The sequence below is a fragment of the Podarcis liolepis genome (assembly GCF_965112155.1).
Source record: "Podarcis liolepis genome assembly, chromosome: 7".
Classification (NCBI taxonomy): domain Eukaryota; kingdom Metazoa; phylum Chordata; class Lepidosauria; order Squamata; family Lacertidae; genus Podarcis; species Podarcis liolepis.
The window spans coordinates 27,602,874-27,616,043 of NC_139561.1; the positions used below are offsets into that span (position 1 = coordinate 27,602,874).

The 13,170-nt window shown below is 46.3% G+C and overlaps 1 protein-coding gene across 2 annotated transcripts in view; it reads left to right on the top strand.

Annotated features, from left to right (window-relative positions):
* Positions 1-11,163, top strand: part of LOC310711319 (kazrin-like) — a 214,299-nt gene extending 203,136 nt beyond the window's left edge. For both annotated transcript variants that reach the window (XM_083513140.1, XM_083513141.1), the window contains exon 8: positions 101-11,163. In XM_083513140.1, the coding sequence (XP_083369266.1) occupies positions 101-268 (168 nt within the window). In that variant the 3' untranslated portion in view covers positions 269-11,163. The remainder of the gene's footprint in view (positions 1-100) is intronic.
* Positions 11,164-13,170: the final 2,007 nt, after the last annotated feature.

Genomic DNA, 13,170 nt, shown 5'->3' on the forward strand with positions numbered 1-13,170 from the left:
TTGCAAGGGGGTGGGACTAGATGACCCTTGGCTGTCCCTTTCAGCGCTACGATTCTGTGACGCTTTCCATGAAAAAACCTGCCGTCTCCTTCCTCCTCAGTCTCTAGAGGACCTTGAAGACCAAAAACGGAAAAAGAAGAAAGAGAAAATGGGCTTCGGATCCATCTCCCGCGTCTTTGCCAGAGGGAAGCAACGGAAATCGCTCGACCCCGGGCTCTTCGATGGTACCGCCCCCGATTACTATATCGAGGAAGACGCCGACTGGTGACGGCCTGCCTCTCCCGCTCCCGCTTCTGGTGTGCGTGCGTGTGTGGGAGTGTCTGTGTGCGCAAGCAAAAAAAAAAAAAGCCTCTAACCGAACCCAGCGGATCGTGAGCCCGTGGCCTCTAATGTAACCCGCTGTACATAAACCCCCAGCGATCCCCTGTGTGAACCCCCTGCCCTGCCCCCCATTAACTGTTGTCTATGGAGCGATGCCAGTCGTGTTGTGTGACCTTCCCTGGTTCTGTTCTGGGGTGTGCTTTCTTTTTTATTTGTTTTGTTTCTCCCCGCCCCCCGCCTCCTCCGACCCTGCTTTCCCCGCATTTCTTTTTTACTCTTCTTTTTCCTCTTCGTCCCCCCCCTCCCCCTTTTTTTTACGAAACTTGAAAAACTTGAAGGACTGCTGTGTATCTGTAAATAACAACGACGACGAGGAATATTGTGCACTGTGTGCTTGTAAATGTCTCCTGTCCCCCAAAAAGCTGTTCTCTCCCCCCTCCCCCTTTTTTATTGCATCCCACCCTGAGATGACGTCTGTGTCTCGTGTGTTTTTGCCAAGATGGCTGCCGAAAGGGAGAAATGGTGTGTCCTGTTCTCGTGGGGCGGACGCACTATCTCATGGCGAGCCAGCAGTTCAGAAGTGTGTTTGCGGCAGGGATGGGCAACAGCCTTGTCTTATGGGCAAGAGATCCAGCCACCAAGTCAAGCTTGTTGGGCTAGACTGGAGAGGAAGACCACTCTGTTGCATGAAAGCTTTTTCCCCCAAATCCAAACGGCAGGTGTGGGGCCTCCAGTCTGGATTGAGACCTTGGTGTGGAATAGCTTTTTGCTCTCCTTGCAGTCCTGCTCCAATGCAAGTAGGAGATGCCAGACACTGATTTGGATTGGGTCCACAGCAAGCAGGTGGGGTGAATTGAATCCAAATCCCCTCCCACCAGGGTTCTGGTCCAGCCTGCAGACACCACCTCCCATTCTTGTAATGGTTGAATAGGTGGATGGTGTCCCCTCTGCTTTGATCACTTTTGAGGCCTCCTACTGAATTTAAGCCAAGGGGTTGTATCCCTACTCAGAGAAGACCTTTTGAGATTAAGGGACCTAACAGAGTCATGTCCATTAATTTCCATGGTCTGCTTTGAGTAGGTGTTACACTGAATACCATCCCTAAGGTAAAGGGAATTTCTGTGCTGCCATATGGAGTTCCCTAAGACTGGAGAAGTTGGCCATCCCTGCTATTGCACAATCATATCGCCAGAGAAATCTCACCGTGCGGCGAGGAGTCCCTGTTGGCAATAGGTTGCCTCCTCTTATAAATATGTCCCTCCTGAGGTGGTGAAACCAGGGCTGTACCTATAGGAAGAGAGGCTGTGAGGACCAGCCCCACTTTCAGAATACTGGAGGACGCGTCCCAGTGCTATTTTTCTAGAGAAAGAGGTGCCAGAGCTCACCATGAAATTCTCCAATGGCGCAATGGCGCCCACCTGAGAGGTGCTGGAGCTGAGCTCCAGTGAGCTCCGGCTGAAAACAAGACCTTGCCACTTCCTAAATGTGCAGTGTTAGTTTTAAAAATGTACGTTTCTAGTCCTTTTAGTTGTGAAGATATCAGGGAAACCAGGAAGAGGAGGTGCTATCCAGTCGCTCACTGCAGACATTGCTGCCTTCCAGTGAAAGCAAAGAGATGGTAAAGGTAAAAGGACCGGGACCCCTGACCCCATTAGGTCCAGTCATGGCCAACTCTGGGATTGCGGCGCTCATCTCACTTTATTGGCCAAGGGAGCCAGCGTACAGCTTCTGGGTCATGTGGCCAGCATGACTAAGCCACTTCTGGCAAACCAGAGCAGCGCACGGAAACACCGTTTACCTTCCCACCGGAGCAGTACCTATTTATCTACTTGCACTTTGACGTGCTTTCGAACTGCTAGGTTGGCAGGAGCAGGGACCGAGCAACGGGAGCTCACCCCGTCGTGGGGATTTCAGCCAACAAATCTTAAGTGGAAAGGGGGAAAGAGAGAGAGAGAGAGTTAAGGCTGCCATCTTCCTGGGAATATTTCCTGTTCAACTCATTGGGGCTTACTTCTAAGTAGAACTATGCTGTATCTCTTTGTTTTCTAAAACGGACTGTGATTAAATAGCAGGTATCCCCAACCTGTGGCCCTCCAGATGTTTGGGGACTACAACTCCCATGATCCCTAGCTAACAGGACCAGTGGTCAGGTATGATGGGAATTGTAGTCCTAAACATCTGGAGGGCCAAAGGTTGGGGATGCCTGACATAGACATATCTGTAGGACTGAGGGAGAAAATCAGTCTCATTCACATTTAAAGATGGACTTCTCTAATTCACAATTCCTGAAACAGTCAGGAACCTAAGCCCAGCCGCTTTGCAAAATTCACACTTGTCTGAATTTTGCAATGTGGCTCTCTGGCCAAATAATGTATACAAAAATGCACTAACCAGGGTAAAATGTGCATTGAAAGGCTTAGGCTGATGAAGATATCATACAAAAATGCTTTCTATTAGGGGAAATGGCTTGTAAACATGGGTACATTAGGCACAATTGAATTAAAAATGCATATATTATTTAAAAAATCACAAACTGATATAGAAATATCTGAATTTAAGATTGGAAAAATTAGAAACTGAAATTAGAAACCCTAATTAGCAGAATATGTAGGCATTTCTGGCTGTTCTGGACTAATTCCACGCATCTGCTTAGGTCCACCACTACTACTACAAAATGCTTGGGTGAAAGCTCTGGGTTATATCTAGCTAAGTTCTCCTCAGAGTTGACCCATTCAAATTCATGGCCTTAGGCTGGCAATGTTCATTAATTTCAGTGGGTCTACTCTAAAGCGGACATAGCTGGATACCACACACTGTGTCCTTACCTCTTTATCTGCAACTGAAAACCACCACACAGAGGTGCATTTGTAGGAGGAAGTAACAAGCGAAATGGTTATAAAGACGGACAGCATCACTGTGAGCTTTTTCTGCGAGCGATTGTGCAAAGATACCCTCTGGACCTTTCTTTTCTTTTGCATGTGACAGACATGATCCTTCAGCCCACAGTGGGCTTCTGAGCCAGACTTGTGGCAAACGAAACATTTATGCTGCAGTTCATAAGTGACCATATTCTTACTTGTGGTCAGAGTGCAAAGGGGAGTGGGCTTTGGGTGCAAAGCCACCCCCAATTCCAAAAATAAAAGACCCCAAACCCCAGTAAGATGACCTCTTCCAGGCCAGAATACCTGGAAATCATATGGATGTAAAGTGCTCGCTCTTGCTTATCTTCCTAATTTTTCTATTTTGTTTTTTAATGCATACTCATCTGGAATAATTCCTTAACCCTCTTTTTTCTCCCTATATTGTTTTAGTTTTTAATTTATTTGCACAATACAGAAGATGTATTCTAACTAAATTATTACATAAATATTGGAATTTATATTTTTCCACGTTGGGTGGGGGTTTTGGACGGGTGCTGTTTCTACTTCCCTGCTCTCTGGGAGTTGAATTTGCAGAGCTGAAGTATGATGGATTTGATGCCAAGAGAACAAATGTTAGTTTTCCCCATTTCCCTTCTCCCTGCCTCCATCCACCCCCCTCCTCTCCCTGACTCTCTGCCGGAACACCCAACCAAAATGCCAAATGTGCATTTCTGTCAGTTCAGGTCACTTTCTGGTTAACTCACATCAGCTGCTGCCGCTGCTCAGAGCGGCACAGTGATGCGATATTATTACTTATTTCCCTAGATAATTTTTCATGGATTGTGAGTGACTGAAGTTCAGGCCTTGCAAGAACATCCAAAGCTGCTTTGAACTCTGTCTCAACCCCTCGCTTGACATTGTCATTTGTCCCCACCCCGCAGGCAAGATCAGGGATTTCACACACTGATGTTCTGAATGTGCATTCAGATCAGAAATGAGTGAACCATAATTCAGCCACAAAATGGCCAACGTCTTCCTTGGATTTGAAATGTCAAGGAGACTTCAGCGAGAAAAGGCAAGTGAAAAAAGTTGCTTCTGTAGGACCAAGGTATGGAAGCAAGCAATGGCCCATTGTCTAAGGTGATATTTTATGTCAACAAAAACCTATCACTGCTTCACACAGTTGAAAACACTGGCTTGGCCCATTGACACAACTACTGGGAATGTAGTTTTGGTTTCTTCTTTCCATCCACCAGCTCAGTTTCCACCAACAAGCGGAAACCCAAGCAAGGTGAAGAAGCGTAGGCCCAGGGATCTGGAGCTGCCTTGGTCCTGAGACAAGGCCAGGACCCTGAACAAGGGCAGAGATGCTGTACAGAGTTCTGTAGCTGGCATTCAGGACCACGGATAGCAACCCTGCAGCTGAGCCAGGAAGATCATGTTGTCTCAGCACTGGCCTGAAGCAACTGCCAGGGCTTTGTAGTCTGAACTGAAAAGTTATGGGGAAAGCCCAACCCTTGGAGTGCTGCTGATGGCCAGTTAAAGGACTAGTGCTGTTCAAGACAGCTGCTGGCTTCTCAGCAGTGGTGTTTGGCAATTCAAGTACTCCATTAGGGGAAGTCGCCTGGGTATTCTTGAGCCTCCAAGGAATCTGACCACTACTGATTAGAGTCCTATGGGAAAAGTACCTCCTTGGGTTTCAGGGGCTGGAGTGTGGACTGCGTTGCCATCAGATATACCCAGGAAGGATTAGGGATCATCCACCTCCTCAGAGTTACTATTGCTTGATGACTTTACATCCAAGGACTGCTGGTCCAGAAACCATGGCACTTCTGAACTTGATTGTATTTCCTTGGCCAATTGATCATTAGCCCTTCCAGATCCTCTGGCAGAATTGGGAGAACTCTGGACCAAATTTTGTAATCCTGCAGTTGAGACAGAAGGAGCCATTTGTCTCATTTTCCTAGGGGCAATGGGCAGTAAATGCAGTAAATGCAGTTCAAAGTAAGCAAGTGTCAGGTTGGAGCGAAAAACCCTAAATTTCACATATCCACTCATAGGGTCTGAACTGGTAGTGACTGACCAGGAACGAGACCTTGGAGTCTTAGTGGACAGCCAGATGAAGGTATTGACCCAGTGTGCGGCAGCTGCGAAAAAGTGAATTCCATGCGAGGGGTCATTAGGAAAGGAATCGAAAACAAAACTGTCCATATCATGATGCCTTTAGATAAATCTATGGTGAAGCCACACTTGAAATACTCTGTGCACCTCACCTCAAAACGAATATTTTACAGCTGGAAAGCTTTCACAAAAGGGCAAACAAAACAGATCAAGGGTTATAACATTTGGGGGGAGGATTAGTTTCAGGAAAGGATGACCAAGAAGTGACAGGATAGAAGTGTGCATGATACAGGGAAAGTGGATAGAGAAAGTTTTCCCCCGCTGTCTCATAATACTGGAACTTTTGGGCATCCAGGGAAGCCAAGTGCTGGAATATTCAGGGCAGCCAAAGAAAGCACTTCTTCAGATAGCTCATAGTTAAACTATGGAACTCACTACCACCAGAGGCAATGATGGTCAACAATTTGGATGGCTTTTTAAAAAAAGGATTAGACAAATTCATGGAGGGTCAGCTTCTTCATAGCTTCCAGCCATAGTGGCTCTGCTCCCAACTCCCAGAAGCAGTGTGTCTTTGGATGCCCATTGCTGAGAACCACAGGCTCTTATACTCAACTCCTGCTTGCTGGTCATTCCACAACCAGCTGATTGTCCATTGGCAATAGCACAGAACTGGACTTTCTTGACAACAGCAGTTACTTTCTGGGTTGCTCCCTCTTTGCATAAAGCACAAAGCAGAGATTGTGAAGATCTTCAGGTGCCTCTTTAAAGCATGTGTCATTACTCAGGTTTCCCAGGACTCTCTCTCTTACATTTTGGGGGCTGTATCTTATGCGAATCCAGGTCAGATTGCATGCATTGAAATTAATGGGCATGGCTAACTTAGGTCCATTCATTTCATTGGGTTTACTCCTAGTAAAACCTAGTTTGATATAGCCCTTGATTTTTGTTCAGGGCTCAGTTTTATTTATGATACACAGTTGTGTTTTTATCCCAGTTTTTATGTAATTTTGTTGAATTTTTGCATTTTTATCACTGAACTCTTATTTTTGCAAACTGCTTAGGGATTATTATTTTTTTACTGTGCTGAGCAGTATATATTTTTTAAATTAATAATGAAAACAAACCATGGTTTTCGTTCTTAGCTTGCTAACAACAAACAAACCATAGTGAAACTTCTGAACTGGGCTTGCACCTAGCGCTAATAACTATTGGTTATTAAGCCATGGTTTAGTGTTAAATGAGAAGCAGAGTTTGTTTGGTGTGTGTTTTCCCCTGGCGTTTTTTCAAGGGCACCCAAGTTCCTTCACCTTATTTACTTCTACAGTACCAATGAGCATATGGTGGAGGGGCTATAGCTCAGTGGTACGGCATCTGCTTTGCAAACTGAAAGTCTCCAGTTCAGTCCTTGGCATCTGCAGGTGGGGCTAAGAGACACCCATGGCTGAAATCCTGGAGAACCACTTCCAGTCAGTATAAAGAGTACTAATAAATATGGCCTAGTGGTATAAGAAAGCTTCCAACATTCCTGTGTGCATTGATAAATCACTGCCCAAAAAGTGGTGCAGATGTGATCGCGTACATGATTGCATAAGGTGTTTTGTGCAGTGTTTCAGTGATGGGCGCATGTGCTCTGGCATATTGCTTGAACACCACACAAATAGAACCAGATACCCCTATACAAATAGAACCAGATACCCCTATACAAATAGAACCAGATACCCCTATACAAATAGAACCAGATACCCCTATACAAACAATTGTATCAGATTTGCTTTTTGGCAGAGATTTGTCAGTCCACAGGTGTGTACATTTACATCATTGAAACCACACACGCACAGGTCTCAACACCCACACAAAAGATCTCGACACAAGCACGAGAATGCAATTATCACTTTTTTGCAGGGTTTATCAAAGCATCAGGTGCAAATTTGCAATGCGGAGGATAGGATTCAAACAAACTGACAGCTAAACATGCCTAGCACTGTGGAATATTTAGAAATAAGAAACAGGGTTCCAAACATACACGTTCCGTGTCAGTAACAAGATGAGAAAACTAACTGCCCTGCTTTTTGGCCTCTGCAGCAGCTGCTGCACTGTTGGTGCTAAACAACCATTTCTTTGCAGGCATAAAAACAGGAATGGAGAAGGTGCAAAGGAAGATCTGCGGACCCTGAAATAGCAGTAGCTCATCAGCATGGTGCCCATTTAAGGGTGCAAGTGAGCTGCAGGGTAGAGAACTGGATCTGCCTGGCAGGCAGGACCCTTAACTCCCTCATTTCTCAATGGCCTAATGGCCTGACAATGGTGCCAAAAGCCCAAGCAGGCAACCAGCTGATTGGCAGAGTTTGCAAAGAGCCACACACCAACAGATGGTCGCTTGCAGAGTACAATGAGTACAATGCCCAAGGCTTTTGCAAGTGCCTCCAAACCCTCTTTGGCCTAGACACTCCTTCGCCATCAAATTTGGGGCATGTGGGCTTGGCCAAACATCACTTTGTGGGCCAAATGAGTCCCAACAGGCCTGATTAGCCCTGTAGGTTGAAGGTACCCCGCCATGGGCTTAAGGTCTCCATTAGGCCCTCTGTTCCAAATTTCTTGGGATCTCTGTTGCTCCCTCCTACATGAGCTGGGACACAGGCAAAGGGCTCTTCAACAGAGGGGGGCAGATTGTGGCCTACACCTAAGAGCTGACAAATATGGTATGGAGCTAAGTGGGTGAAACTACTGTTGGTGGCCAATACAAAATATTGATTCAAAATTCCTATTAATATTTATTTTTAGAAACTTGCTGGCCAGGGATGTTGAAATCTACACAGGAACAGCTGAGCCTGGAATCTTTCAATTTAGACTCTGCCTCCCCTTGGAGTGAAGTATTTGAAAGTCCCCTGGACTGTGGTGTCCTCCTGGGCTACAGAGTGTCTTCACCCACCTAGGCAGTTCATTGGTCCCCCTTGACCTGGTAGGGCTACAGAAGCTTCCAAGTCAAGCTTTGAATTTGCCTGGGCAGTAAAAAAAAATAAAAAAGGTAAAGGACCCCTGGCAGTTAAGTCCAGTCACAGACGACTGGGATTGCGGCTCTCATCTCGCTTTACAGGCCGAGGGAGCTGGTGTTTGTCCGCAGACAGTTTTTCCGAGTCATGTGGCCAGCATGACTAAGCCACTTCTGGCAAACCAGAGCAGCGCACTGAAACGCCATTTACCTTCCCGCCAAAGCGGTACCTATTTATCTACTTGCACTTTGCCTGGGCAGTAGCCAATGTCAAATATCATAGTAAAACCTCTTTTTAACATAGATCTCCTCCATGACCTCCAACAATTTAGGAGTAATAGACAGCCCCCCTCTACTCTCAGTTCAGAATTTATTGATCCAACCAAGCTTTTCTTAATTAAAAACAACTCTTCTTTAAAAATTAAGAGGTTTGGGGTCCCCCCCCCCAAAAAAGCCACATTATACACCAGATGATATCAGGAGGACAACAGAGCTTGATCCCTTCCCTCTCTGAGCTGCCCCCCAAACCCCATCCACAGGCTCCTGGGCCATGCCTCACTGCCTCCAAACTGCCTAGCAGACATAGGACCCAGAAAACATCCCAGCAAGGCCTTCATTCATCCTTCGCTGCCTGGACACCAGAACAGCAACACCCCTGGGGCGTGTAGATTTCCAGCAAGCAATGTCCTTTGGATTGCATCCCCCAGACTCCCTTCCACCCAGGGTGCTATAGTGAGGACACTCAGCCATGTGACTGCCTTGGGTGCTACTCTTGAGGCATGCTGCACCCTGGAAACTTAAGCACGTTGTGGCTCCTTGTTGATCTGTGCGTGCCGAGAAGCTTGGTTCGTTTTCTCCTCTGGAGAAAAATGGCTCCGGGGACATGGCGCTCAATTCAGGGCACTCAATTCATAGCACGAGAGCGGTTTGCTTATGGACTTGGGGTGACATCTCGCCATCTCCTTGCCCCCTGAAGCTCAGCACCGCCACGGGCATGCGCTCCACACACACACACCCATACAAGGAGCACATCTCTGGCAATAACGTTTCCCCTAGTTACACAGTGAAGTCGTTTTAGCCAAGCTTGGGAGTGACTCTCAGGAGGAGACACATTTGCCTTGAAAATGTCATGTGAGAATCCAAGTTCTAACAGGGGCGCTGCAGCCCTGTGGTCTTTCATCCCCTGGTTTAGAAGATGGAGACATTCCTGATACCAAGTCAAATGCTGAGTCTGTTTTAAGGACAATTAATACATGAGGAGATCCTGCACTGGGCTTAAGTATTTTTATCTGATTCGTTCAGGAGTCCCGTCCCCCCAAAGGAGCTGTGTACAGTGCAGTTCTGGCCTGTGACCATTACTGCAGACATAGGTACCTCTGTTCCCTTATCCTTGTCCAAGTTTCTAGACCTTATGGTTATGGAAATAATCTCTGTGCAACAACGGCTGATAGAATCTCAGAAGGGTTGGAGCCGAGGAGATGTGCTAGGCCCCTATGCTCCTCCCATTTGAGCTGAAGCAGAATAAAATGGCGCAAGGCAAGTAAAGAAGATATGCAAACAAGCTTCGGTTTGTCATTTTTATGTCTCCTTGGTGCCAGCACATACACAGGAACTCTGGAGCCTGTTAACTGCCTCAGACCCGTTTTGTTGACATAAAAAAAGCCTCCGCTTCTCTCTGTCCCAGAACACAGTGATTTCTAACTCCCCTCTGCACCAGCAAGACCTTGCAGATGTTACAAATGGGCCATTGCTTCCTTCAGTCGAGCATTTCTGCAACCAAGTCATCTTTTTTTTGACAGTGTCATCAACCTAATTTTTTTCCTAAATCCAGGGGGAGGGGGGAGGGATAGTGGCAGGGGTAGATGCCTTTTGCCAAGCTCTTAGTAGGAATTACACCTCAGGCAAAAAAATAAAAAAAGCTTTGGGAGGTGCTTTCAAAAGCCACCCCATCTCTTCCCTGTTCCCAAGACTTTGCTTTTCCAGTTAATAGGCAGCTAACCCAACCCATCATGTTGCAAACTTAACAAATGCCGTTTGCCACTCTTGATAGTGGAAGGCAATGGATTCTACCGTGCTGGGCTGGCTTTTGAGAATCCCATCTTTTTGGAATGGGGACACCTTGTCTTAAGATTGCAAGGAGGGCTGCATTGAAGGTTCTGCTACCTGGGGAAAGCGGAAGTGGACCCTGCCAGCCAATGTTGGTAGGAGCAAGGGGTATCTTACAGCTCAACTAAATATTATGTTAATGGCAACATGCATGTCCTTTGTTATGTAAAACTGCAGTTGCAGGGAAGCCAGGGGGGTGAGCCAGGGGAGTTTAACCCTTTCTCTCCCCCTGCCACAATCCTGACAAAAATTGCCTCTCCAAAGCTGCTGTTTATATTTCAGAAGGAAGTTCCCATTAGCCTCAAGTAAACAAGAGGCAGAACATTTCACTGTGGGTCACTTCTTTGCAATATGCTACACATTCCTTCCCTCCCCACCCCCATCCCTTCCCCCACCTTCCCTTTTAATCAGAGTTAAAAAAAATCCAAACAGCAAAACTTCTGGAATATATTTAGACATTTCTTCTTTTTTCCATTTCAGCTTTCTTGTTTTCTCTCTTTAAAACAAAAACCTCCCCCCCTTTTTCGGTTTTGTTTTGTAAATTAGGAAATAATTATTTTAAAAGCAAAACTAAGAAGGTGATTTATTTAAAAGAGAACTACTACCATAAAATAGCTTCTGAACTATGGGTAACATTAGATTTAACTTTCTTTTCTTCCCTCCCCCAACATGTGTGGGGAGAAACAATTCCTTGAAGGCATGGATGCAGATATGAAAATATTAAAAAAAAATACACAACAACTAAATAAAGCTTATTTTAAAGTACGTTTTGTTATATGTGACATGATTGTTTGCTACTCTTTGGATATCAGAGCCAAGACTGATGGAAGAGCTGAGAAGAGGAAAGAAGAGGGTTTCATTTCTGTGGATATTTTTGCTGCGCAAAGTGTGTGGGGCAATCAAATTATTATTATTATTATTATTATTATTATTATTATTATTATTATTACCACCACCACTCTTCACCCTAAGGTCCCAGGATGGGTTACGGCAATATAAATATGTAAGATTAAAATCAGTTAAAATATTTCCCAATCAGAGGAATAGTGTGGGCTCCAAAAATATGGATCTCTGGTGTCAAAGAGGTGACAACTTCAGCGCACAATGGAAGCTATACAATTTGGGCACCAGATGCACCAGTGCAAGGGGGGAATTCTATGGCTTAGGGGCTGACACAGAGAACGAGGCAGAAAATCTCAAGCCTCTTTTACTGTGGCCCGGTAGGGGCGGGGCGGGGCAGGGGGTGGTTAGGAAGAAACATATGAGAAACTGGAGAGCAGCTTTCAGCCCGGCATGAGATTAAACCCAGGACTGGTCCGCATGCACAGACAGTATCACGTGATCTACCACTGAGCTAAGGCTGCTCCTTGGGGAGAATAGTAATAAACCCAGATTCCATTAATCCAAGTTTCACATGGAGTTGGAAAGCAGAAATTTGAAAACTAGGTTCCATAGCTGAGATGAGGGTTGTCCTCATTCTAGCAGGGGATATATTTCTACGGACGGAGAACCATGCAGAAGGACAGACACGCTCTTGAGATGCACAAGCTCTTTTAAGTCAGTTTGATGAGTGCCCTGTATTGAAGAGGCATCTTCCAAACCAGAATTTGTCAGATGAGCATTGGGTAACCCCTTAAGCCAGTGGTTTTCAGCCGGTGTGCCGTGGCACCCTGGGGTGCCTTGAATGATGGTCAGGGGTGCCGCAGGCAACACTGGCCTCTGTCCCTCTTTCCTTCCCTCCCTCATCTGATGCCCTCTCGCATCTCTGCCTCCCAAAGACTTGGGTGGCTGTTTGTTGCGGCAGCCCGGGCTATAAGCCTTGCAGCTGAATGGTGCCTCTGGGAAGCACCTCTCTTTAGGGCAGGGTGGGGGGCAGCTCAGAGACCAGGGACGGCAGCAGCAGCTGCCTGGAGGACTCCTACGGAGAGGGGAGGAGGCTGAGGGAACACTCCACAAGGGAGGGTGTTCGGAAAAGGGTGAGAGGCTGCCAGCTCGGCAGGCAAGGGGTGACATAACGGCTCCTGAGCCCCACAGGGGTGCCGCAGAAAGAATGGAGTTGGTCAAGGGAGCTGGTTGAAAACTTCTGCCTTAAGCGGACAAGTGCTGCTTTGCTTGTGCTACAGAGCAATGCATCCAGTTGCTTCTGCAGCTCCAGGAAACTTACGTTTTTTATTACATTTTGATCCCACCTTTCCTCAAAAGAGCTCAAGGCCTTGTGTGTGGTTCCCCCTTCCCCATTTTCCTCCTCTATGGCTGCCATATGTCTGGATTTTTCCAGACATGTCTGGGATTCCAATGATGAACTTAGCGTCTGAGGGAAATTTGGGGGGAATCAGCAAAATGTCCACTTTTCTGAAACTTTCCCCCAAAAAGCTCAACTTTCCCAAAAGTTGTGTCCGGATTTTTACTTCTTGAAATATGGCAAGCATACCTCCTCATAACGACCCTGTGAGGTACATTTGGCTTCAGCACAGCAACAGACACGACATCACCAAGTCAATTTCATGTCTGAGTTACGAGAATTTGAACCCGGGCCTTCCTGTTCCTGGTCCAGTACTCTAACCACTGCACCTTGCTGCCTCCCATTCCATTTTTTGGGTGTGTGATGAGGGCACCCCCTTCTGTTGATGCTTGTTTGCAATGGCTGTTCCTCTGCCTGATGGAACAATGCCTGATGGGGATTTTAGAAGTATCCTTCTTTCCTCAGGTGCAAACGTATGTAGATTTAATCAATCAACCAGCAAAGACTCATAATTTAATCAACTATGCTTC